Below are 26,405 nucleotides of genomic sequence, written 5' to 3'. Positions count from 1 at the left end.
GAGACCGCACTCTTTGGATGCATGTGAAACTGTACACAGCACCCTACGAAATGCTTTACACCTGTATCCTCTACTGTGGAACTCAGTAATTCTTGTTAGTACTGGCCTGGCAATATCTCCAGACATTTTTAAAGAGAGAGCAGGTATCTCCATGAAATGACAGTAAAATTGTACCTTCGGCCTATATTTGCATTCATTTTCCTTCCAGTTTCTTGAGATGGTACTAGACAACACACTTGCCGGCCTTTGATGAAGCTGCAGGATCATACCGACATCAACTGGTGCAAAACAGAGACACAAACATGCTTTCGGCAGCTGAACAATTACAAAAGAGTATTCATATAAAGATTTGTGCATTGTGGTGTCACCCCTATGAAAGGGCTAGCCAGGTTGATGGCTTATGCTCTTTATTTCAAAAGCTGGGCGCCCTTTTGCACTGGGACGTTGAGCTTGGTGTGGAGCCTTCCCACACATACTCTCATTTAACCGATCTAAGATTCAATAACTAGTTATATTATGCACATTGTCATTAGGTGCCATTCAAAATGTTTCATTTGGATAGTAAATGGGTTGGTGACATCAAGATGTCCAATTGTCTTCACATCATTCTCCAGCTTGGCGTTTCTGTAGTTTCTGTAGCAGTAAATGTAGTGGTCTTTGATTAATTGAACCAGTGTAAATTTGTTGATATGTACATTCTGTATATTGTTTTCATACATACATAACAGGACTACCTTTGTGCTAGACAGTGCATGGACATTCATTTGATCTTTTGCAAGTAAATGTTGTAATATGTAGATTTTGTAAACATATTTTCATGTATCTACCAATGTGCTCGACTTAGTCCTTTGGCTTCATTCAGGCTGTAAGTTCCGTTTCACACATCCCGATCTTTGAATACGTCTTCATGTTCAAAGGTGTAACAACTGCACAGCACTATCTTCACTTTATTTCCTCAATTCAATGTATATTTCTGTTCTTAGTTGTGACTTTAGTATTGACAAACCTACCAGTATTGTTTATACACTCTTCTGAACCCACTACAATTCCGCTGGTGTTATATCGGTTAGTGTTCATCTCGAGTCCCTCTTGTCAGTGTATTGATAAAAAATCTGGCAATACGGTGAATGGAAACCTGGTTACAGGAAATGTTTTGAGTCAACAGAACCTTAAATATTTATGGGTTTCCAGAACACTCATGATAGAGACCAGGCCCATCATTTGTTTTTTCCCAGAGTCAGTCTCAAATTTAAAATCCTAACTTGTTCTTAGACTTATTGCTGACATATTCTTGACATTGGGTATTGCAAATGATTATCAGATCCTCTAGGCATTGGAACTAGAAAAAATTTGGTTGCATTTTAAAATAGTACTTTAATTTATGATATATTTTTATATATGACGACTTCATTCTTCTAATAGAATTTCATTTCTTATGTTAAAAGCATGATTGATACATGACGAGGTATCTAATAAAAATTCTATTCATATCCTTTGTTAAAATTTCAACTTTTTCTTTTCATGCCCGAAATCTGAAAAAAGGAATTTCACTTCTTTGAAATGAAAGACTCTGGTCAAAGCATTGCAGACTCCAACCACACCTAAAGATTACTTCTTAAGAGGATTTTGACACCATGATCTGCAGAAGTTGCAATAGAATTTCCAGATTTTGTATCTGGTTACACTTCTGTTATCAGGGCCCCAATCCATTCAAGGACAGCATCTGTCAATCTCAAGGGTGTCCTTAATAGAGAGGTCCTACTTGAATATGGTTACCCGTTCGTATGAGTATCTAAATGCAGGAGAAGCCTCTGAAAAACCGGTATTCAAAGCAAAGTCCCATTGGAGACATTCATACTCGTCTTTGTTCTCCAATGATAGGATGTGACTACATCGCATTCATCCTGATGCTATGTCTTCGGCATTCAGGACCCATTTTCAATTCATTCAATATTGAAATGGCCCTATGGAATGATTGATCATAAGGCTATGAAGTCTTCCAGCTATTGGTTGTGATAACAACAGGAATCTCGAAATCAGGCAAGACACTCGACAAGAGTACTCCACACTGGCACAATACACAGTCATTCACACCATAAACTGGCCATTTCTATTGGCCCAATCAGGCTTCTCGGGATAAGCGTCTTATGAAGACAGATAAGAAACTAAGTCATGATATATTATAAAATACATAGAAATTATTTTATTTGTGTATAAACACAATAACAACATTTTCAAAAGGACACGTTATCTCAGCATAATTATTATCAATTGGTTTTTGTTTTTATACAGGGATTGTTCATCAAATTGAATTACTTGTGTGCAAACAGTTCACCAGATTCATACTGGTGGTGCCTAAAGCAGAACTCATTGAATTTGAATGAATGTCATGTTGTCAACACAATCACTTGTTAGACCACTCTCAAATCATCTACATGTACAGATAAATGCAGATATCTGGCTGCAAAGCTTACAACAGCTCCCAGGACATTTCGGTCGTTAAGGACTGATGACAACTTGGGGAAAATAAACAAAAAATTCAAACAAATGGAGAGATTGACCACAAAATGCTATAAACAACAAACTGAAGGAGTGATTCAGTAGTACTGGTTGAAATGTTCTTTAGCAGTCAAATGCAGTCCCATACCTAATCAAAGTTTACCGAGACTGTCAGCATTGTCACATATGTTCTAAGAAAATGTGATTTAGTTGACAAATATTTATGCTGAACTTATAGCACTTTGTCATCAAACACTTCATACAAGACAGGTTTTATTTATGGAAAAATGCAATGAGGATGTCACAAATATTAAAGTTTTACAGTAATATTAGAAACAGGAACTTGACCATTCAGTATTGCATTAATCAGCAGGTCAATTATGGACGGATGTGACACAGCAAAGACACGTGTGCAAAACACATTCTTATTTCAACAGAGCTTCAGTGTATTTCTCATACCAATTGAACTTATGATGAATATCTCATATCAATTGAACTTTGCCGTGAATTGGCACATGTAATTTTTCTAGAATATAATTATTTCTTGGATTTGATAACATTGGAGAAAGACACGAGAGATTATTTACTCGGATCTGTAACTTTACAATATGGACGGAATGAAGGTCAAGACAAGGTCAAGCAGGATATGGAATAGAATTCTGCATAGATGCATTTGGACAGACTTCAGTAATATCACAGTCAACAAAATATTGTAACAAATGTACAAATATCAACTCAATCACATTAAGAGTTTGAAATTGGAGGGAATCCTCAAAAATGAACTTAAAAGTATACAATATTATCAATAGCAGATGCTAAACTACTCGCATGAAAATAACTGCATGAAGTAGTCAATGATTTGATTCCATGCAATGTGAAAAGCGTGTTTAGACTTGCAGGAGGAGAGCCACTCCACCCAAGATCCAGCGAGCTGGCTTCTCCTTGGTCTTCAAGTTGAAGGTCCAGACGAACGTTGGACCACGCTGCTTGGTCTTGTAAACTGGACACTCATACATATTTCTCAAGTCCAGTCGATCAACTGGGATAGCTTTGATGAACATGACCGGCATTGGTGGAGCCAGTTCTTTGAGTCGGGCTTCGTTGATCATGCTGGTCTGGGTATCCCATCGCGCCCCTTCCATAAAGAGACCATGCACGTATGCACCCTCACGCGGCGGACCGGCCATGTCTTCACGCACCTTCTTGGTGACGTCACATGACAAACACATCTTGTCGAGCGGCCATTCATTCTTACGTGCCATCTGTTGCATAATAGCGGTCAAGAAGGACTGAGGATTGAAGAAACCAGCCAACCAAACAGCAGCAGGCAACTGGAAGTCAGATATCCAACTTTCCAATTCCTTGTTTCTCTGGAGGAGATCAGCATACCACATGGACATGCTGAACAGGGATGGGTAGGCACGCTTGGCCCAGCTCTCCGGGACGACATCCAAGAAGAGGGAATTGGATAAGCTCTCCATGTCTCCAGTAATTGTCAGCTCACCCTGAAACACACAAGTACGATGATTTAGTACCACAGTTTACAAATCTGAATATGATTGAATAACACTAAGTCAATTCATTTCGGCCGGATTATGACTGGTTCTGCTCTTATGCTGGAAGTACTTTATACCAACAATGGGCTGCCACAAGGTGCTTTTGACGTCTGGTATCATAACAGGAAATCAACAAATATAAATTAATCAACAAACCTTCAGGCCAAGATCGAGTTCCTTCAGGGACCGCCTGATTTCAGAGGTCAGGCCGTTCATACGTTCAGCCTCCTGGAAAGCGACCACGACGTAGGGCGTCCTCTCTTCAACAGGCACCTTATTCATGATCTCAAACATGTTGAACTCCTCCGGCAGTTTCTCGGTGATGTCATCCAGGATCTGCTTCACCTGAAAAGTACAAATTCAAAAACATTTCAGTTTCAGTTTTGAGAAACTTAATAACATTTTTAAACCATGAAATGAATCCTTCAGTTTCTGGAGCCGGAAATCTGTTTGAAAGAGAAAAAAACCTCATCAAAATCAGTCACGATAAAGTCAACTTCAATTGTCATCTTAAATAAGGATAATTTTATCAAATTATATGATTCTACTGCAAGCTAGGCCTTTAAAGAATATGCTGTTAGTTTAAGATGAATACAATGTGACCATGCAGAACGCAGAGAGGTGATAAAGTTTGATGGTCACCCAGGACCATAAGAAAGCAAACAGATGAAAACATAGTGAGATTGAAACAAAACTTTGGCTGCAAAGGAGAACCAGTGTGCAAAAATTTGGCAATTTTGTTGGCTTAGGAAGTCAACGAAACTTGAGTAACATGTAGTTGTGAATAATATAGGCATTCAATCATACTCGTGAGTGCTAATCCCTTCATCCCATCTGTAAACTTGACTGACATGCATGTTGAATGAGAATTCAATGAAGTGATCTGTACACATTCATAGATAAAGCGATGCCACAATAAAAAATATCTGGTAGTTTTCTTATCTTATGTTTCATGTTCAAATGTCGTAGTGATACTGGATATAGTGGTGTTGAGCGCTAAGGAAATTTGATCAAAAAGAGCTTCAATCAAGTAGTGCTACGGTCCAGACTCATTTCGTCCGGGAGCCAGGGAGACAAACATGGAAGTGCCTGATGAAGATTCTCATCAAGATTCAGGATTTTTGCTACCAAACTGCCCATCTTTGATAATTATTTATTGTGGCACCCTGTACAGAGTGAGAAAGGCATATCATGACACAAATTTGTATACTTCTGCTACCTTGTCAGGCCTCATAAAACAACCCAGCTATAACAAAATATGTGATAATAATGATAACAACATTCTCTGACATGGAACCCACAGAGGAAGAGAAACAAGGAAAGCCTAACTAAAGGCTCCAAGAGAACTGCGAGAGTGACATGAAGAATGGGTCACTCTTGGCAGGAACTGGAGAAGATTGCCCAAGACAGAAGACAATGTAGGAAAGTTGTTGGCATTAAATGCTCTCCGAGGAGCAAGGGCTTAAGTAAGTAATCTTGTCAGGCCTCATAAAACCACCAAGCTATATTATAAAGTATTTAATCATAATGATGGTCACAAGTTCAGTTGACCACCAAACTCAAAAACAAGAGAGACGAAAGCATTTATGAATGGGCAACAGCTGCAACTCTCATTTTTCTTTATGACATTATGCCAAATTACCTTTTCTTCCCGACTGACTCCAGCACCGGCACCCGCTCCAGCATCACGTGGCTGCATCTCAAACACGGTCCTGAACAGCGTTTCAGAAGTTGTTGTCAAGAATTCAATCTCAGCGTTGGGATGGAGACCATACAAGTAGGGACTCTCTGGCGGGAGACACTCATCGATGTAGTTGTGGTAGCCTTTGTAGTCCGTGTTTGGTGGGACGGGGAAACCAGGGGCAAGGTATAATTCACCATCAAGCTGAAATATAGATCATCATTTGATCTGTTTGACACTGATTATCGACCCTGATGTCATCCAATCTCTTGTTAAAGTTATCATAAGTCTTTTTTAGCCTCTCTTGGAATTACTTAACACCTTCAGCGCCAAATCACGTAGATCTACTTAAGCTGGTTATCGGAGTCTCATGGAGTTCATGGAAGAACTACGCCATCGCCATCTTCAGGGCAAGGCAGGAACTGAAAATACCGTGAAAAAAACCAAACGGCCTTTTCAGTTCCTACCTTGCCCTGAAGATGGCTATGGCGTAGTTCAGAACTTTAAACTTTATGAAGGAACTACGCCATCTTCAGGGCAAGGTAGGAACTGAAAGGACCTTTTCAGTTCCTACCTTGCCCTGAAGATGGCGATGGCGTAGTTCTTTCATGAAGTCTGTGAGACTCCGATAACCAGCTCAAAGGGGAGGGGGATTTGGGCCACGTAGAGCTATGTGGTTTGGCGCTGAAGGTGTTAAGACAGCTTTCCAAGTGTCATTTGACAACAGCATGTGATGGAACATCCTGTTTGTCAAAAGATGCATGTAGATTATAAGATTTCAGTCGCAGGCAAAATTATCAATCAGGAGCGAAACAAGAGAATGGTATCTTCTGAAAAATCTCGTTGGTGCAACAATCAGCAATGATATTTACCATATCTGGGTGCATGTATTCCTCGAGGTAAGTCCTGCACAAACGCCTGTCCCAGTCATCAGTGATGTGGCCACCGTACATAATCTCTCCGAACAGATACCTCAGATCCTCCCAGGGCACCTTGGCATTGGCTTCCAGGTAGTTATAGAGTACGTTCATACTGATGGTCAAATCACCAGTGTTGTATGGGTAGACTCTGTTCCAACCTTGAGCACCGAATTTACGACGCTCACACACCACGGCATGGAAGTAGCAAAGGGAGAAGAGGATACTCTTAAACTCGGCCTCACGTGCACACATCTCGAGGGTGTCCTGGGTGAAGTTGTCGAAGGCCTTGTGTAGATTGGCGTGCATACCAGTGGGAGGTTCGTTGGTGATCTTGATAGCTGATTCCAAGATACCTTGAGGGATGATATGAGCAGTCGGATCGCCAGCAGGTTCAGCTGAGATGTAAAGCCTGTACGCTTCATGACTTTCCAAACTGTACTGCTCAATTTTCTTCTCAAGGCTTGAGAGCCAGTTCTTGACCAAATGGACGTTCTGGAGCACGACCCAGTGACCCTCTTTCGCGGCAAGATCCATGGCCTCTTCTGCCACGATTTCCTGACCTTGACCCAATGAAATGTTGTGCAGGTTCTTATTATCACTGGTGAAGCCGAGTTTCTTTCCAAGGGCTTCGACATCCTTCAAGGGATCTACACCAGGGGAGAGGATGAAGAATATTGGGGTACCAGGTCCAGATTCTTCGTAGGACTTGGTGAATTCAACACTGCGATTCTCGACATACTGTTTGCCGAGCTTCTCTTCAACAAAGTCCCTGTAAAATAAAAATATATTCAATTGTGAATATTTGCATTTAATAAGGCAGAAATTAGCTTAGCAAGATCAAGCAAGGAAGTAATCCCTTGTATCAACTTCAGCCTTTACAGATTTTGTTAGCATTTCAAAGCTCATCAAACACTAACCTCAATTCCAGAATTCAAAAGGGGCCAAACTGGCATGAAGTAACATACCAGTACGGTGTAGTTTCGACAAGTCAGTGCGTATTTTCAAGCCACTGCAGATGACCAGAACTTACTTCATGGCATATGTCATACGATCCGGACGCAATGCTCTCATCATGCACAGCTTCTGCAATGAGGTCTTGTTCTTCCATTCCTGTGGGAACTTCTCCTTCTCTGGACACTCACTCTCAACAAACTTCTTCCACCTCTTGGCAGAGCCTTCAATATCTCGATCCAAGTTGCGGAATTCGTCCATATTGGAGAGACTCTTGATACCGCCCCAGCCAAAGTGGGAGAGGAAATCAACAGGGCTCGTGACATTTGGCACAGATGGGAAGCGGAGCAAGAAATCTAACTCGACCGGGTTGACCTCTTTCTTTCCGAGGAGGACTTGGAAGGTCATCTGTGACGTAAAGATCAGCTTGTCTTTCTCAAACAGACCTCTGCTGGTGTAGATGAAGACGGAATATGTGATGCAGTCAATGAGGTTGAACACACGCTGTTTCAGCTCTTCAGATGGTTCGGCTTTCTCAATAGCTTTCTCAAAGACAACGCTGAATGCCTGTAGAATGAGAGAAATAGGGCCTTGTAAGGAAATCAGAACAATATAGAGATCTGCTTTGTTTTTGGATAAAGAGGTGATTACTGATAAAGAAACAGGAAGCAAGTATGCACTGCCTAGCGACTAGGTCCAGCTAGTTCTGGCAAGAAATCTGGATGGAGTATCAAAGTCACAAAAGATCAAATGTTAATGACACGACACATTTAGATGGTTTCCATTCCTGAAAAGTGTGAATCATTTCTCAAGTGTACACTCACCTTGAGAGAGAACTGATACATGGGGTTGATCTTGTTCAAGTCATTCAAGATGAAGTAGAGGAGGGACGCCCTGGCAGCAGCTGTTCGATAGTGCTCCCTGGCCTCATTGATCTTCACTTCAGTGATCTTGGCTTCAGCTACCTTCTCCTCAATTTCTGCAGCAGTACGTTTGGTGGTCTCAAGGTTCTCAACCAAGGCGTAGTCACCAAGGAAGTTTCCTTCAGCCGCAGATAGACGAGCAAGAAGGGAATCTTCTAACTCTTTCAGGGTGATCTTGAACTCGTTCTGCTGTCTGGTGAGGTCAGATTTCAGCTTCTCCAGATCGGGCCTCTCCTTGCTTACGACGGCAGCAAGTAACTGATCCTCCAGACCATCTCTGGTGACAGTGAAGTTGATGAGAGTTGTCTGGGCTTGCATCTCTGGTTTGTAGTGAGGGTTCGCCAACTTGGTGTGAAGTATGAGACGGAAGTCCGCATGGTACTCAACCTCTTTGTCTCCCATCTTGATGGCACGGCCCTTCTTGATCGTGTTTCGCCCGAGGATTGGGTCAAGAACAGGATCCAAGTATTCTTCCATATTTTCAATCAAGACCACGTCACCTGCAGCAACAGCCCTCTCAATGGCATCCAAGTAGCCCTTCTGCCCGATACGCACAACACGGAGATCGGCACCATATTTTGTTTTGATCCACTTGACACCTTGGAGCTGCGGATCAATCATCAATGGCCATCTTTCAGCATTTGTTAATATGGTTGCATTCTCTGTTGACATTCTGTCGCTAGGTAGACCTTCGTTGTTCCATGTGGCAACCTTTGCATCATCTGTCAACATGGAGAGTGGATCAAGTCCCTCACTGATTGGGATGGGACTCTTCAGCCCAAGTAGGTACGGCTCCCACTTGTTGTTCATCAAGTCCAACCTGTAAAGCTTGGTGAAACAACCGACGTATGAAACGAATGCAGTCGTTAACAAGACATCACCAGGAAGGGTCTTCTCCTGAATCTTGAAATTCTCCACAGCTTCGGCCCAACGAATATTCTCGGACGCCAGACCGCCAACGAGACGATTAGCCAACTCGATGGTCTTAGCAGTACGATCAGCTTCCTCTTGACACTTCACTTTCTCTGCTGTGGCTTTCTCGAATTGCGCTGTCAGCACTCCAAGTGACTCTTCAAGCTGTTGAATCTTATTCTGGATACCTTGTAATTTCTCTTTGGCAGTGGCCAACTCACTATTGGCAGTGTTCAAGGCAATTCTCTTGGGTTCCACCTCACAGTAGACTCGGTAAAAGGTTACAATGTTGACGACCCATGAACAAAGACCAGAAGCAGCAAGAGACTTTGCACGGATGAACTCGGGCTCAAACTCTGGGTTATCCAAATATGGCTGTATGGCCTTCAGGCAGTTCTCATGGATATTCTCTTTGTCAAAATTGACCAATTGATCCAAGAACGCATCCACTTTACCCATCATGACCTTTGCTGCCTTCCAGCTCCTATCCTTGGGTATTTTCCCCCCAGGGGCGAGGAGACACATCACACCAGCAGCAACATTGGTTACAGCTGCTGGCGGAGAGCCGAAAGACTTCAACTCAGTCAAGTTATTCTGAAGGAAAGAAGAATGAGAAGTGTCAACAGACTTGAAACAAGTAAGGCATTTTACAATGAGCTTTCATGATTTTTATACCTATTGCATTTGCCAGCAGAAATAAACTCAGAGTTTAAATATTCATGCATAAAGCAACAATATATATTATTACCTTGTTCAGGGTATCCAAAGCCTCCTTAGCTGCAATCAGGGCAGGCTCAGCCTTGGCCAAATCTTCCTCACAAGACGACTGTTTCTTCGAGACCTCCTTAGCAAACACTGCAACTTTCTGCTCCTCCGCATCAGCGATAGCCTTCTCCTTGGACACCTTCTCAGTTTCTGCACCCACAACAGAAATCAGCTTGTTCGCATCTTCATTCTTCTGTGCAAGTTCGACTTCTTGGGATGCCAACTTGGATTTCAAATCATCCACCTGCTGGGCAGTACTCTGGAGCTTCTGCAAACCGTTTTCGAGACGCTGCATCTTTGCCATGAGTTCCTCGTGTTTGGTTTTCAGCAGATTCTGATAAAGTTTGATTTGTTCCAAGAAACTCTTTGGTGTCGTGTAGTTGTATCTTCTCTCGTTTTGAAGGTAGACCACGCTCATTTCATTGACCGACTTGTGCACGTAGGACATGAAGAGGGAGACTGACTGCCTCATATCAGGCTAAGAAAAATAAAACAGATAAATACTTTAAAACTTAAAGTCGAATAGAACATGGTACAAAAGATGAAAGATTGGAAAAAATTACACTAGGGTAAATCTGATGTTATAGATGTCGTATTTAAGCTATCTCACAACTTTAATCAGTGAAGCTCAGGACAATAGATTGGATGGACATGCGATCACTTACATTGAGGAGTTCAACTTCCTCCAAGAACCTCAAGCTGACAGACTGCAGAGCCTCTTCTGGCCACTCGTGGAACCAATCAATGCTTGTACAGTTGACGACGGCAGGGAACTTACGTGCTCTGACACGCAGGGCGTTACCAACAGGGGAGAAGCAGAGTACAACCTAGAGGAGAAATAGTGTAATTCATACATCAGGCACAAGGAGCATGGGTAAACCTATTCTGGGTTAAAACAACAAAATTAAACTCAATACAAAAACTGTTTGATATCGTTTTCTTCTGCACTGAGAGATAGTTCTTGAAGTTATTGGCTTATTACCATGGCAATGGCTATAATATGACTCCATCCACAGAAAAATGCCCCATGGAATACTGCAGTACATAATCACCTTCAGTTGTCTCCTGACTCTGTCGATAAAGAATCTCCAACAGTTCTCTCTGGTGTCCTCCAAACCTTGACCCTTGACTTCATTCCTCACGCCACCGATGATATTCTCCAACTCATCATCTGCGAACAAGTCGGGAATCTCACCAGACGCCAACAAATCGTTGATCAACACCAAGAACTTTTCATCGGCAACCTGGGCATCTGTCATTAGGAACACGGTACCAATGTTCTTCACTCCAGCCTTCATGTACAGACCACCAAGATCGATTTTCAAATCTGCGATTCCATAACCTTTGCGTAGGGTGACTTGGAAGACCTCAAGACTACTGATGGAGGCAGCGAGACGTGACAAACTCTGTTTACCGCTTCCGCCAACACCGACTAACAGGGCGTTTCCTCGGGGGCTCTCCAAGATACGGTTGATTCGACAAATATGTTCGATGGCATCGACGAACAACACCAAGTTCATGGCGGCGTTGATCTCGTTATAACTGTCGAGGGCTTCGACGAGGATTTTGTTCAGGTCCTCCATCCCTTCGATATGGCTGTACTTGGGTTCACCGATGCCCTTGGCGAAGTGGCAGAACATCAATGGCCGCTGGAAGACGATGGCTTCATCGGCGTCCTCGAAGGATTTCTTCACGACATCTTTGATGAGTTTATCAAATGTTTCCATGTCCTTTTCGTCAATCAGTTTGTCACGGTAGACTCGCTCTGCCTCATGCATCCACAGACGGATGAGATCAGCAGGGGTCTTGGCTGCATCTGCCACAGCAAACAACATGCCCTGAAAGAAAACAATGAGTTATGCAGGTACTATCATTTCTCTGGCGGTGCCTATGACAAGATTAAGTGATCTAAGGTGATGTAGTAATAACACTTGTCACTGAAGGTTAAAAGGTTCAGGTATGTGCACTCTGGTCCATTTAAAAAAGACTTGGAACTGACTTGATTAAAACTGATCAGTCCTAGAAACCAAAGAAAATACGAACCTGGAAAATGTTTGAAAGATCCCTCAAGTTGAAGACATAGTGGAACTTGATGGCAGTTGGTAGGAAATTGCTGGTAATTCTTGTGTGAAGCGTTAAGGCCCCGTCGACCAACAAGCCAGCATATTTCTGGACTGGAGCTGTAAAGCCATTCAAGGCCATGTGCTGAGACAAGATACTAGAGTAGATTGTCTTCAGAGCATCGTTACCAGGGAAACTGACTGCAAACACGGCAAAGTGTCTCTGGAAAATGATGTACAAATACATGAATAAGCATTAGCTAACAAATTTTTTGGGCAGGACTAAATTTTTTACTAAGTTTCATCTCTTCAAGCATAATTCATGACCAGTGCTCCGATTTTTTTGCCAAGATATTGACAGAGACATTCTGAATCATAGATCCCACTTTAAGGCGGATGATATATATTGCCATACTAACCTGCAACCTTGGGTTGATGGTGAAGGAACCAGCGGTGGGATTCATACAAGACACATACTGCGTGTTGTGGATCTCCTTCAGGGAGAGCTTATGCCTGTCAAACCAATGGCTGTAGTCAAGATGCTGACGAATCAACGTGTGCGGTTGCACGGTGAAGTACATATCGACCTCTGGCATGTTCATGTCGTCAATGAAGTAGATGAGGCGTTTGGTTCCGGGCGGGCCAAAGTTACGTCCAGCTTTCTTTTCCAACGGTTTCTCAAGGATGCGCTGTAACATCTCGGATGTGGTGTAGAAATTGAATGGAACATTTGCAACCATCCAGTCCTCTGATAAGCTGTTCAGTTTGTCTTGGAGGAGGACAGTCTTGCCCACACCGGCATTACCAACCAACATGCAAGGGCGACGTTTTTCGATCAACATGTCCAGGAAGTATCGTACTCGCATCGTCTCGGAAGTGTGAACCAGAGCAGCCTACAATTATAAGATAAGATGAATAGATTAACAACATGAATCACTGTTCGCAGACGTTAGTGGTATGGTCGAGACATGTAGCTTGTGGCTGGTTGGTTAGTCACCAGCAAATTGAATAAAGGTACATGTATGTGCAAGAGTGCATCATAAGTTTAACCTGGCTAGCCCTTTCACTATAAAGGGTGCCAGTGAAAGGGTGTCAATACATAAAATATCAACTTTACTTTTCGATGCCTCAATTCTAACGAATCTAAGAATGATAAAGTACCTGCAATGGGAGGTCTGGATCAAGTTCGAACTTGGCAATCCTCTTGGTCCAGGGTTCAAATTTCTTTGACTCCTCGTCAATGAAGTAGTCAAACACTGTGCCCTGGTGCGGGAATTTGATCGTCTTGAACTCAGTGATCCACCACTTTGTGAACTCCACCCTGTAGTCGATCAACTGATCCTGGAACATGGCACCACCAAAGGCCCAGACGCAAGCGAAAGCAAAGTACAGCTCGTACAGCTCCTTCGAGCAGTCAGGAGGGGTGTTTTCTGGTGTCAACAAGCACTCGAGCAGGTTGCACAACATCTGGATCTGACTGACTTCAGCGATTGGTGTGATCTTCTTGAAACGTGTTCGCAGGACATCCAAGCAAGTTGGCACGTACTTGTCGAAGAGGATGGTGAGGTTGGCCCTCTCGGATTGGACTTCCCTAGTATCAATCCAGCTGGTCACGTACCTGAAATTGTTGGTTGGAAAACATTACTATTGGTACTCACTGTAATTGAACTAAACTTGGATGACATCAATATTTTACTAAAATACAGTTGCTCAAAGGGAAATCCTCTTTCAGTTTCAACCCAAGACTTGAGCAGACGACATCACCATGTTTCTTGAATGTGTTCCAATGCAGTTTGTCAAGTTCTGCAGAAGACACAACCAATAGTCTAAAAATATGGTGGCAACGGGATTCAACAATTCCAATACACTTATAACTCAAACAAGAAAACAGTTTTAAGATGACTTACGGATTCCAACCCAAATCGGAAGGATTTACATAGAGGATACCAGCTCTGGACACAGTAGCAGGAGTAGCAGTCTTCAAGTGACTGATCTCGAACAGCAGACGCATCATTGGAGTGAGGGCGATACGCTCGTTACTGGCCAACGTCAACACTTTGTTGTCGTCCATGACAGTGTTGAGGGACTCGATCCACATAGGATCAATGTCACCATCAAGGACAATCCAGCGAGCTCCTGGTCCGTCCTGGGCACCGATGTTTGCCATGTCTCTCATGATGGTTGAGAAAAGACCTGAAAATACGGTATGAAATATTAAAAATCCAAATTTCTATCAATCAGGGTTCCACTGTCAATATGAAGGGGTGTCGAGAACAAAAGTGCGTGTTTAGGAAATCATTTTTTACGTACCATCTTTCCACTCTCTGGTTGATGGATTGATGACACCAAACAATTCATCGTTAGTGACAGCCTTGGGGTTCAGATCGACAGCTGTTGGTTTCACCTTCATGTTCTGGTACGTCCTGATCAAGGACCTCCACACCTGACTTTTACCAGAACCCGCATTTCCAATGACGAAGACGGAGTGACGTACTTCAAACAATTCCTTGAGCTGGACAATCTGTGGAAAAGTGAAAACAAAAACTTGATAAAAACAGAAGCAAGCCAGCTAACTTCAATAAATGGAATGGCGAGATGCGCTGGGGTCATAATCCACCCTAAATAGACTTCAAATCTCACATAACTTCAATTTGAAAGTTAATATTACTGGCAAGTGCTTGCATCTCGAAATCATCAATATACCCACAATTTCCCAAAAGATTATAGGAAATTCTGTCCACATTTGATAAGTGTATTGATGGGGAGTTTACCTTGATGATGAAGCTGTCCTCAGGTTGAAGTTTGAGGTCAACCGCTGCTTTTCTGATATCCTTTTCAAAGTCCATGTCCCTCTTCCTCGGTACATCAAGAGCCGGGAACAGGTCACCGATAAGACCCATGAAGATGGGCAAATCATCTGTGACGATCTTTGGTGTGTTGAAATCACGCAGAGCTCTCATCAAGACTTGGTCCTCTGGACGGCCACGATCACTCCTCTTGAGCGCACCAGCCACGACAAGTACAGACTTGATGGCCCTAAGACCCCAATCGTAATGGTCCTGTTTGGAGAGCAACTCCTTACACAGGGTGTACAGGGTGATGAATTTCCTGGCAAGAAGCCTGGCATCAATGAAACCTTCAGCCACCAACATGATCTCGCAAATCAGTTCAAAGTCAGGCACAACCATAGCGCAAGGTCTGAAAGGAAAGGATTGGAATGTAAAGAGAAGCAGTTGGAAAATTAACACTAAAACAAATAACTCAAAGTCTTACCAAATAAAACACCAGCACTGGCGGTTAACAGTACATACCTGAAAAGAGCTTTGAGATTCTCTGGCAGCTCTGTACGTCCAGCATAACCGGGGTTCATGGTGATAAAGATACCGACGGTTGCCTGTAGGTTGATCACTTCTCCCAAGAAATCGAACCGCTTCTTCTTGTCTCTGATGGCATCTTGGATACTCTTCACCTGGACAGCGACCACAGACAACACCTCAACAGAAATACGGTTGAACTCGTCAAAGCAACCCCAGGCACCGGCTTGGGCAAGACCCTTGTAGATGTTACCAACCGACTGTAAAAAATAAACATTCAATAAACTTAGTGTAAAAAGCCAGCAAGTGACCTATGCTCTACCTCAGGCCAACATGTTCTTAAGTCCTTTAGGTAGCTGAGGAAAGGTCATCGTACCTTGTAATCCATCTGTTCAGAGCAGTTGAACACGTATACCATGATACCAAGAGCACGTCCCAAATCTTTGGTTGTCTCGGTCTTGCCTGTACCAGCAGGTCCAGCGGGGGCACCGCTCATGATGAGATGGAGAGACTGCGTCAAGGTGATGTAGCATCTGTCAGTCAACGGCGTGATGACGAGACGAGGAGTATTACCCAGGTACTCGTGCGAGTACCGGAACTGAGCGTCACAGATGTTGCCGAAGCAATCCTTCTCATTTTCATCCCATCTGTGGCGGAGCTGAGCCAGCCACATGAACGCCTGGGCGTTGTCCACTTTGTGTAGGATCATCTTGGAGACGACATCACGAGCATGGACATCAATGGTACAGATGGTCATAATCTTTTGTCGTTCTCCCTTAGAGAGGTCACCAAGCAGAGCTGTGATGAGAGTGTTCAGTTGTTGGATCTGAAATAATAATAATGCACAGAATCAGTTTTGGTGATACCGGCCTGCTGGAAGCCATTTTCGTATGAAAAACCAACATACACCTTTCATGCTAGGAAAGTACAGGGACAGATGCAGCTCTTTGACATATGATTCCACTTACCTGCTTCTTGTTATAGTCCTTTAGGGCATTCTCATAACCCTCCTCCAGTCTGTTGAAGGCAATGTTGACCTCAGTCGTCCACCAAATCTGTGTGCCACAGAGTGCCACCTGAGCCAGGTAATCTGACAACCACTGGTCACGCGGCTTCTCTTCATACGTTACAACAGCCTCAGTGAAGTAGTGACGGACGGTGTCCCTCATGGAATCCAGGAGCCTATTGAGCCAGACTTCTACCTGTCCCGTGCAGTCACATGGGGCAGCCAGGTCAACATACTCCCCGTCCTTACTGTACATGGCCAGAGCCATCTTGGTGTTGTTACCATCCTTGTCTTGGTCGAATTTCAGTCTTGCCATACTGTCGAAAAGCTTGGTCAAGTGACGAGCAACCTGAAGGAAAAACAAAGACAGAGCTGACATCAGAATCAGGTGAAACAAGATAAATGCTTGTTGCAGTTATATTTACACAACTGACTCCATCATCCTATTCCTAATAGTGCCAGAAAGCAGATGATACATGATTGAAGTTTAAGAGGTCATCTTCTTCTTCAGTGTCCAATCTTTACTTGGAGGTGTTTTTCTTCAGGGAGTATTCCTCCTCCTACTCCTAGGTGGAAAGAGCATTTTTGCCAAGGGTCCCTGATGACAGAAACTGGTATGATCTTGATTTATTAGCAGTTACAACTGAAATCGAAAAGCAAACATCTCATACCTTTTCTGGGTTGTTTCCATTGGACAGAATATCCAACAGATCCACTGAGGAGACGAAATAGAACCTGGGGAAGGCCAATCGTTTGGTCTCGAGGTATTCAGCCAAGGCTTTCTCACAGATAACGAGATCATTCTGGATGTGCTCCAGCCTATCATAGAGCTTTGGCTTGTTGGTCGCCTCCACCACATTGGTCGTCTTCTCAACCTCTCCAACAAGTTCCTGAAATTGAGAAGTAGATGTTACAAAAATATCTCTATTGTTCATTTCAACCAAATAACTGCCGATTTCAATAGATTTGAACTTTGGATCACTCAGCAGGAGAAAAGAAAATGGGACATTTCTAAAGACAGCTCACAAACAATAATCACCACTATTTCAATTTACCTTAAAGTCGGAGTCAATTCCATCAAATCTCTTTGATTCTTCCGGCAGTTGGTTCCTGATATCCTCCGACCCGATGAAGATACTCTCCAAATGAGACCATGTGCGCTGCACCTCAAAGTAGATGGTGATCACCTGGTCAGCTGTGGAGAGCTTCTTTTGCCACGACGTCACCTCTTCCAAGAAGTGGGCAATGTATTTGGAGGTGAGCATATTCTGCAGTTGAACCTGTACAATAAGAAAAGTATAGACCACTCAAGACTTTTGTCATGAACTAGAGTTCTATGGCCCACACCAAACTCTGGAAGTATATGATAACATATGGACTTGATAGAAGCCTTACCTGGTTGTCCTCAAGTGTCTCTATCACCTCTTCACTAGCCTTGAGCAGGGTGATGCCAGTTCTTGGATGTTTCTCGTGCTCAAACTCCATCGTGGACCATGTCACATCCAACTCCTTCAGGACCTTCTCCATGCTCATCTCTTTCACGGCCTTATCCACGATGTTACGGACCTCTTCTTCATACTCGTGAAGATTCAGCGACAGTAGATCAGAGAGTGTGGTGTCCTCATCCATGGTGAATTTGACCTGTAAGGGATAATATCAACATACACCACTCTGACACAACTACTAAAAACTACATGAGTGAAGGGAAGAATCATATATTGAACTTGATGGGAATATTTTTAAATTTTTGAAATCAAACTTAAATTGCTCTTACTTGTTACAATTTCGTTTGTTTTTTTCCGAGATTTTCCAGACTGATAATATGGTACATGTATCAGATTTTCATTTATCAACATCCACGAAGCGTCACAAATTACTACATGTGCTTGAAACTGAAGTTTGTTTATTCTGAAAACATTCTGATAACATGCATCTGGCCAGTGTACAGTGGTACCAAAAAAGGTAAAGAAAAAAAAAATCGAAATAAAAATGAAAATGAAATATTTTCGAATATTGAAATAAATTTGCACAGCTCAACATTTCGAAATTCAACGAACCAAAACTGTTCAATCCTTTCTAATAATGATCCCGATGAAAAAAACCCAGCAACAAATCTGAAAGATTTTTCTGATTTCTAAATAACATTTTTGTTAAAATTTTTCAAGTAACTTGTTCTCACACTCCGGTCTCATGAAATGCTGATCTTTGAAAACTTCCAACAACAAAAAAAAGATAACAATATTAATTTAAATTCTCAACATAAGATAAAATGACTAAGTATAGGCAATTTGTTGAAAATTGTATACTCACGCGTTTTTCACCCTTCTTCTGTCATACCAGAAATCATAATGATATTAGAGTGCAAGGGAAAGATATATAGAAGAATGTTTCTTCTGAAACTGGATAAAACTGATGAAGTTCTTGCCAAAGGTAGAGAATAGGAATCTAGTTGCTGTTCTTTATCGAAATACTTACGCCAGTAGCGTGCATAAGCTGCTGCCAATGCCTGTCCCTGATGGCCGGATTTTGGAGCTCGGCCACAGCTCGGAGTGATGTCAGCATGTTCTTCACGGTACTCTCAAGCCCAGTGTATGCGTCCCATGCCCTCATCTCCTTGTCCAACGCCCTGATATCCTTGGCAAATTTCTTGCAGTCCATTTCCATCTGCTCCACATTGATGTCCATCCAGAGCGTGGTCTTCCAGTCATTGATACTGGTCCGTACAATGAAGATGTAATCCCACAACACTTTCAGCATCTTGATCTCCTTACGACATTGCTTCAGCTGCTTGAAATCAGGAACGTTCACCTCAAAGAGACCCGCAGAGTCCAAAAGGGTTGCCATGTCCTTCTCCATAGACTGAATGGCGTCATGATTATGATCCAACTGTTCGTAGGGATTCTCACATTCATACCAGAATGGTCCAATCTTACGGAACCTCTCCCTGAATTCATGCTGTTTGACATCAAATGTTGCCGACTTCTTCCTGATGTTTGAGACTTCATTGGCCTGTAGTGGAGCTACCGACTGCTTTGTCGTGATTGAAATTTTCTTGGTGTTATTCCACTGTTCTGGCAATTCCTGTAGCTGTAAATGGACCTCCTCTGGCATCTCCTGTTCATAAGTCTTGAGCAATTCAATGGTTTGTTTGAGAGGTTCGAACATTTCGTCCGTGGTTGACTGTCTTTCTTTGACAGCCATTAGATGACCCATAATGCCGACCAGACCATCGTAATCTCCCTCTTCCACCTCCTTGGTGAGACCAGAGTCTGCACCTTTAATGAAGGCTGCAAGTTCATTCAGGCTGAAAAAGGATTATATTGACTTTGATAACATATTTCTGACTGAAGGTGAAAACACACAATATTGGAGGGGGGAGATAAAATCTACTGTAAGCCAGGCAAATTTGCAGCTTTTACAGTTCAGTTAATAAAATTGCAACCTTTGGGTATCTTACTATAGGTACAGCTGATACTGATAATAACGAGAAACTTAACCATCAAAAAGTTGCATTTCAAAAACTGATATTCGTCTATCTGACACCAAAACCTACCTGTTTGTGACATGGTCAATGAGATGCTGCTTGAACATAAAGCTCCACCTTTTGATGATGTTGAGTAGCGCCTGTTTGAATGGTCGAGCATTGACACGGAACCAACCCTCGAAAAGACTAGTTCCCTCCACCTGCTCGACTTCATCATAGATCTTCTCATAAGTATCAACCTTGACAAAAATAAAGGGTTTTATTGAAATCAGAACTATGGGTACTCATCCCAGTTTATCTAGGATAGTTCATTTCTACATTGGGAGGGCCTGTTGTGATAATAATTCGTCTCTTAAACTTCAAAATAAAGAGCATCCTAGCACAATGATAGCCGAGTCATACGAGATTGTAGGATGAGGCAGCCAAGACAGCTATGAGGACAAGACAAGAGTCAAGGCCTAAAAGGGCATTCTTATGTAGTTAGTAAAAGACAAACCTGTTCTTTGAACTGTTCCAACGTTGGTGGGCACTCGGGAACACCATCGTCGGCGTGGGCTTCAATTTCCTCAGCGGTGAGCACATGGTTGTAGAGTAAGAACTGCCGCATAAACTCGTTCCGGTCATCCACCCACAGGTACGCATACGTGTCGAATGAGTTCCTGTATTCGCAGGCTTTGTTCATGACGTTTTGGATACGGTCCATCAGGTCTTGTCGCATGTCAGATAGATCTTCCATTTCCTCAAGATCAGGCTGGAGAGAGAAGTAATGAGTGAGTGGTTAAAGAGAACTCTTGACTGTAGCACCATAAGTAATCTCATGTATTCTCTTAAATTGAAGATACATTGCATTCTTAAGCAGTTTTTCAAAAATACCCGAGTCAAAATGAAGCATATCTCTCAGACATGCTAAACATAAAGATAAACACAAAGCTAACTGTTACTGATTCATTTTTGCTACAGACCTGATAGTGTTCTTGTCCGCTGTGCTTGGCGAGTCGAGGAATGAGAGATGACTGCTTGTAGATGTCACCAACAAGTCCATCGACGAGATCATAGAAACCATCGGCAACGCCATAGTCTAATGAAGGGAGGAAGACCATCTCTGGCACTTGAAGTTCAAGCTGAGCTTCAAACAATGGCATGGACTTGGCTTCGGTGTTCTCCAACAAGAAGTTGACGCTGCAGTGGAGATTGTAGAAGAAGCCTTCCACCACCATCTCGTCAACGTAGTCGACGTAGGCCTTCCACGTGTCTGTGTCAGCTGTGGCCTTGAAGAGTTCTTGATTCTCCTGAAAAAGATGATGAAATATGATAAGCTTTTGGATAAACAAGAAAAATTCAGTATTTGATATCGAAAATAAGTTGGCAGCAACCCAAAGTTATGGCTTGTTAGAAACTTTCTTTTTCTGAGTCAGCAAATATTCAGTCAAATAAATAAAGTGCTTACTCATTACTCTTGAGGATTATAACTTCTAGAAACAGTCAACTGAGCATTATTTGCATTGTAGTATTACCACATAAGCCCACAGAGCAGTGTTTTTTCGTTATGATAACCCATTTGGTGTAAACTGTAGGAGTTGTTCACGAAAAGCTAAACAGCATTTTGTATCACATATTTTCTTACCTGTAAAAGAGCATGAAGTTGATCTCCACACTTCTTGACCTCTTCGTAACGTTTTGCAATTCGCTCAGGCCGATCTTCAAGATTCAGAAGAGACTCATTCTTCCCTTCCTTCCTCTCAAACAGCGGCGACTTGTTCCACGTCGCCATGATTTTCTGAATTGATTCGACATTGTCTTTAGCCTTTTGCACGCGTTGTTCTAAATCTCGTACAGTGTCTCTGGTCTCTTGAATGTATTCCCAAACACCTTCCGTATTCCAGTTCAAGGACTTCTCCGCTTGTTCTAATTTCACGTCGATTTCTTCCAACTGTGATTCTATGAGAGGGAATTCCACCTCCAATACAGCTTCTCTCACTTTGTTGTACCATTGCACAGTTAAGTCTAAGTTGGCAACATATTGCCGTAGCGTGTCATTTTTGGCGTAAATTCCAGCAGCGCTCTCTGGAATATCTTCTGTTGATCTGATTTCTAAGTATTTTACCTCCCGTAACACGGACACAAGCTGTGGGTCAAAGTTGACAGTGATTAGTTTCGTCTCCTCATTTCTAGTGATTAGCGGCTGTGCGAGGTTGAAGGAACAGGCCTCATCAACACCGGCTGTCCATTCATCATAAACCTGCCCATCGTACCTGAAAAGAAACAAGTTGGGGGAGAATAAGACCAGCAAAGATCATAAGATTTCAAATGTGAAAAACATTCAGGTTACCAGCCACGTTTATTTTAGGCGTGACATCCACACATATTGCTAGTATCGTGATGTGACATCTTGGACAATGCTTTTTCAAATCAAGTTTAAAATTTTTTTGGATAAAGAGACTTGGCCTTTTCGACCAACACTGTTTACTTACTTGGACAAGAGTGCCATCATTTCATCATACTTCTCATAAACAATGAGTGCTTCTTTCCCCTCCATACACGGGTGCTCAATATGCTTGAAGTTTGCCATGGGGTTTCCAATACGTTCTCTCAGCTCATGTGCCCATCTGAGACCGCCCGAAACCTTGGGCATATTCTTGTGTGTTCGTCCTCGCCCGCGTTCCTTTTCCTCCTCCATGTACTCATCATAGATGATCTTGGCAGCGTCAAGTTCAGCGTTCATCAAGGATACAATGATCGGGTACTTCTCTTCAAAGTTTTCCTTGATGAGGGGACGATTCAGGAGTGAACCAAGAATGTCTGTTAGCTAAAATGAAAGTGGAAATTTTGAGACCTTGCAAACTAGTTGAAACTTGCAGAATATAGGATAAGGAAAATGTATCCAGATGTATACAATTTCTTTCATGGGAAAATTATGTCACATCCAGACCTTCATTCAATCCACACCCTGTAATACATGTACATCCAGGACAGGGTCATAAGATTGTAACAACCTGAAAGTAAAAAAGGCCCAATTTACCTTGAAAACTGACTCCATACCACAGCAGTCATCGAAGGCCTGTGAGATGATGGTGCCAAGCCGGCGGTCAAGATCATAGATCTGATCCTTGAAGGCCCTGAAGTCTTCAAGGAACTCCTCGTCCTTGGTGTCAAGAGCATCGTATGTTTTCTCAGCAAACACCTTGTAGAGTTCGTTGAATTCGTCATAGATTTGCACGACTTGGGCACTCAGCATCTTTCCCTTCACGCCACCAAACTCCACTTTCTCAAGCTTTATGAATTCCATCGCAGTGTCAAAGAGCTCCTGAAGAGAGAAGAAAAGCACTGATCAGTTTACTTCTAAACAAGTTGAAGGATGAGAACCAAGGACTGAAATTTCTCTGCAGCAACTCCAGTACAACTTTATTTGTAGTACCGATAGTCGAAACTACACCTTTAAGATAATGGCCATTCTCATGATGAACACACTTTACAACTTTATGATTTTATTCTAAGCCTACGAGAAAGAAAAATCAGAGTAACCCTTGAAAGATAGGAGGGAGAAGTTAAATGAAAAAACCTCTTAGTCTTACTCAAACATAGTAATTCCCATGTCCATCCCAAGAAAAACAAACCCAACCTACATGAACAATCTCAATTCTCTCCATGAATTTGTCCAGCCTGGCAAACACCAACGGAGCAGCAAATTCCCATTCTTTTGGCTCGCCCTCCTTGAAGTAGTCTTTGAGCTTGTCCTTGTGCACCTGGTAGCTCTCCTTGAAGTTTTTGAGGATACCCTGAGCTTTCTGGATCTTTTCCAGGCACTCTTCCACCTCACCCTTGAAGATCTCAGCTGGGTCAAGGAAGTTGTGGCACTGAATAAAGAGTTTGAACTAGTTATTGCAGGATTGGCTGATTTTATATAGTACCGTCACTCAGAAAACAATAGACAACGGAGAAAATGACCATTTCACTGATGAGTAGGTAGGTTGCAAGACTGTCCTGACCCATTTTCAGAACAACCTATTGCAAGAACTGATTTAATAAAACAAATGGAAATATTCTTTTCTTTCATTTTTCATCCAGCAGCACCTGATTCATGTGCCATATGTAAACGGCCACAACACGAATCTGGCATTAAGATTATCAATAGAAAAATGAATAATCACCTGGTTGATAACCATGTTGCACACCTCCTGCAAGAGGATGATAACACGTGCTGGGGTGTTATAGTACTTGGAATTCGCCCAGACAAGGCAGACCGTGTGGAACATTGGGTCGATCAGGGGCTTGGATTCATCAAACTCCGCTTGTTCATAGTCCTCAAAGTGGGCCCTGAGTGGCTTGAGGTGGACGTTGATGTCCTGGGCCTCGGTCAAAGCTTCCACAACGTCTCGAAAGATGTTCTTGAAGGATGGGAAGTAACTGCTGTTGGTCTTCTCAAGAAGTTCAGCCATCTTGCGCACTTTCGGATCACGAAGCTGGAGAGCAAAGATACAGTGTGAGCATAAACCAAGATCTGAGAACGATATCCGTTGTCTTTAGCCGTTTCACAGAAAATCTGAGGTTTCTGAGCTAAAAGAGCTCCCTTTTTTTCAGTCCTGACTGTTTCAGCCAATCAATCACCTGGACTTCCTAGTTTTTGGCTTCATGGTGAGAAGTGGCACTGGCCCTGCTTACCTGGTCATAAATGCAATCCAAATTTGAGGCCTTAGCTTTCCAGAAGTCAAGCTCCACAAATGGAGTCGGATTGAGACCCTCCAACAGTGGCTGCGCGGAATCCCTCTTGAGCACATCTCTGATCTGATGGGTCCACTCAATTATCACAGACTCGATGGCATGGACTAGATTTCTGTCATAAGTGTCTTCCCTGTAACAAAAAGAAGCAATGTATCAGTCATCAATTGGCATCAAGATTGATTTATATGGCTATCTAAGAGACACACAACATGGTCTTACTATACTAACTTACTTTGTCAGTCCATCTTGTCAACAAAAGGCCATTGTTATGTTGAGTAACTGACTTTAGAGTGTATTGTTGAAAGAGATGGTGTGATTGGTAGATTAGGCAAACAAACTTTCACCATCCTATCCCAAAGCTGCCCGACGCTTTGGACTTTAATGCACATTTCACCTCAATAGTCACTTCCACAGGCTACTTACTTCTCCTCTGCATCTCCTGCAACATCTTCGACTTTATCCGATCCAACTGGCAAGGGGAGAAGAGTCTTCCCTGCTACTTGACCAGCAACTACATATACACTGCTCTTCAGATTATGCACATGACGAAGGACATCTTGTGATACAACATGAGGCCACTGTTCATGGTTACGCTCATTGGACAAGAGTGGGACTAAAACCTGAATTAAAATATAAGGATCAGTTGAGTGATTTTTAAAAGTAGGCCTATATCCAAAGAGTTAAGACCAATAAAAATAGTCGATGCTGTGATTTAAAATCTCTGGAGATCACTGTGCCTATGTAACATTTCAAGCCAATCATTATTCAACTCTAGCAAAGAATGGACTGAACGGTTTAGGATGTTGCTATGACAATAACATGGGGATGAAGACAGAAGACTTCATCAGTCATCACACATGGCAGCTCGACAAAGCCAAGCATAGCTTTCAAAGATGACCTGTAATGAATGAACATGACGGAATTGATATTCATTCGTCTTTATTTAATTTTACTAGGCTACCGCTGTACGGTGAATGACTAAATCTTCTGTCTAAAATAAAGATGTCGAATCATTTTCTACGATTGATTGAACTAAGATTACCTCATCGACAAACGCAGAGAGCTGTTCCATAGGCGAGTACGAGAGATCTCCATACAGCACAGTGTTCCTGAGTGGTTGATCTTTTGTCACAGGCTCTTTCCCTTTCTTGATGAAATAGCACCCTTTGCTCTTCAATGATGTCGGCCAGTCGAACTGAACTGTCAGCCCTCCAGCAGGAGTTGATAATATCACAAAATTTGTCAGCTCTTGCTTCTCGAAAAAGTCGAAGAACATTAGTTTGTTTTCTTCAAGGGAGTACATCTTTGTCCACTTGTCACCCTTATACTTCATTGTCTTGAGGACATAATCTGCCATAAACTCCACCCTGGAATCCCCCAACTCCAACTCTGCTGCGACAGACATCTTGACTGACAGTGACTGACAGCAGCTCACCAGTATTTCAACACAAAAATATGGACAAACTGTCTTATTTTAGGCTACAAATTCTGTTGCACAGTAGCCTTCATGCCTCATGGGCGTTTTCCAAATCGGTGTTGATGTGAAATAATTACGGCAACCGGCTAAAAATCGATGAAAATCCGGTGCGTTTTCTCCTCTGCTCCAACAACCTGC

The 26,405-nt window shown here is 42.6% G+C and overlaps 2 protein-coding genes across 3 annotated transcripts in view; one reads left to right on the top strand and one right to left on the bottom strand.

Moving 5' to 3' along the window:
• LOC135485280 (programmed cell death protein 6-like) overlaps positions 1-1,490 on the top strand; it is a 35,034-nt gene extending 33,544 nt beyond the window's left edge. For both annotated transcript variants that reach the window (XM_064767147.1, XM_064767138.1), the window contains one exon: positions 209-1,490. In XM_064767147.1, coding sequence (XP_064623217.1) covers positions 209-250 — 42 coding nt within the window. In that variant the 3' untranslated portion in view covers positions 251-1,490. The remainder of the gene's footprint in view (positions 1-208) is intronic.
• Positions 1,491-2,178: 688 nt separating this feature from the next.
• On the bottom strand, positions 2,179-26,405 carry LOC135485244 (dynein beta chain, ciliary-like). The gene is made up of 33 exons (XM_064767092.1): positions 25,833-26,405; positions 25,214-25,410; positions 24,731-24,920; positions 24,220-24,531; positions 23,695-23,925; positions 23,091-23,375; positions 22,543-22,877; positions 21,696-22,323; positions 21,034-21,360; positions 20,568-20,822; positions 20,141-20,310; positions 19,063-19,891; positions 17,983-18,228; positions 17,643-17,867; positions 17,259-17,477; positions 16,550-16,936; positions 15,958-16,407; positions 15,579-15,841; positions 15,039-15,465; positions 14,578-14,788; positions 14,175-14,460; positions 13,429-13,885; positions 12,687-13,160; positions 12,251-12,490; positions 11,260-12,045; positions 10,873-11,034; positions 10,191-10,685; positions 8,432-10,036; positions 7,687-8,174; positions 6,609-7,425; positions 5,698-5,940; positions 4,212-4,400; positions 2,179-4,004 (listed from the first exon to the last, which is right to left on the bottom strand). The coding sequence occupies exons 1-33, from the start codon at positions 26,193-26,195 to the stop codon at positions 3,387-3,389; spliced, it is 13,410 nt and encodes a 4,469-aa protein (XP_064623162.1). The 5' UTR covers positions 26,196-26,405; the 3' UTR covers positions 2,179-3,386.

This window comes from Lineus longissimus, chromosome 1, assembly GCF_910592395.1.
Source record: "Lineus longissimus chromosome 1, tnLinLong1.2, whole genome shotgun sequence".
NCBI lineage: Eukaryota > Metazoa > Nemertea > Pilidiophora > Heteronemertea > Lineidae > Lineus > Lineus longissimus.
Note: the sequence above shows the minus strand (reverse complement) of the source record. Positions and strands in the feature narration are given on the sequence as shown.

What these genes read in the sequence shown, in the direction of transcription:
- LOC135485244 (XM_064767092.1), bottom strand. Translation starts at nt 26,195, where the DNA reads ATGTCTGTCGCAGCAGAGTTGGAGTTGGGGGATTCCAGGGTGGAGTTT. An exon ending in GCGGACAAGAACACTATCAG is followed by an intron (nt 20,823 to 21,033) that starts GTCTGTAGCAAA and finishes TTCTCTCTCCAG; the next exon opens with CCTGATCTTGAGGAAATGGA. An exon ending in GAGTCAGGAGACAACTGAAG is followed by an intron (nt 11,035 to 11,259) that starts GTGATTATGTAC and finishes TTTCTCCTCTAG; the next exon opens with GTTGTACTCTGCTTCTCCCC.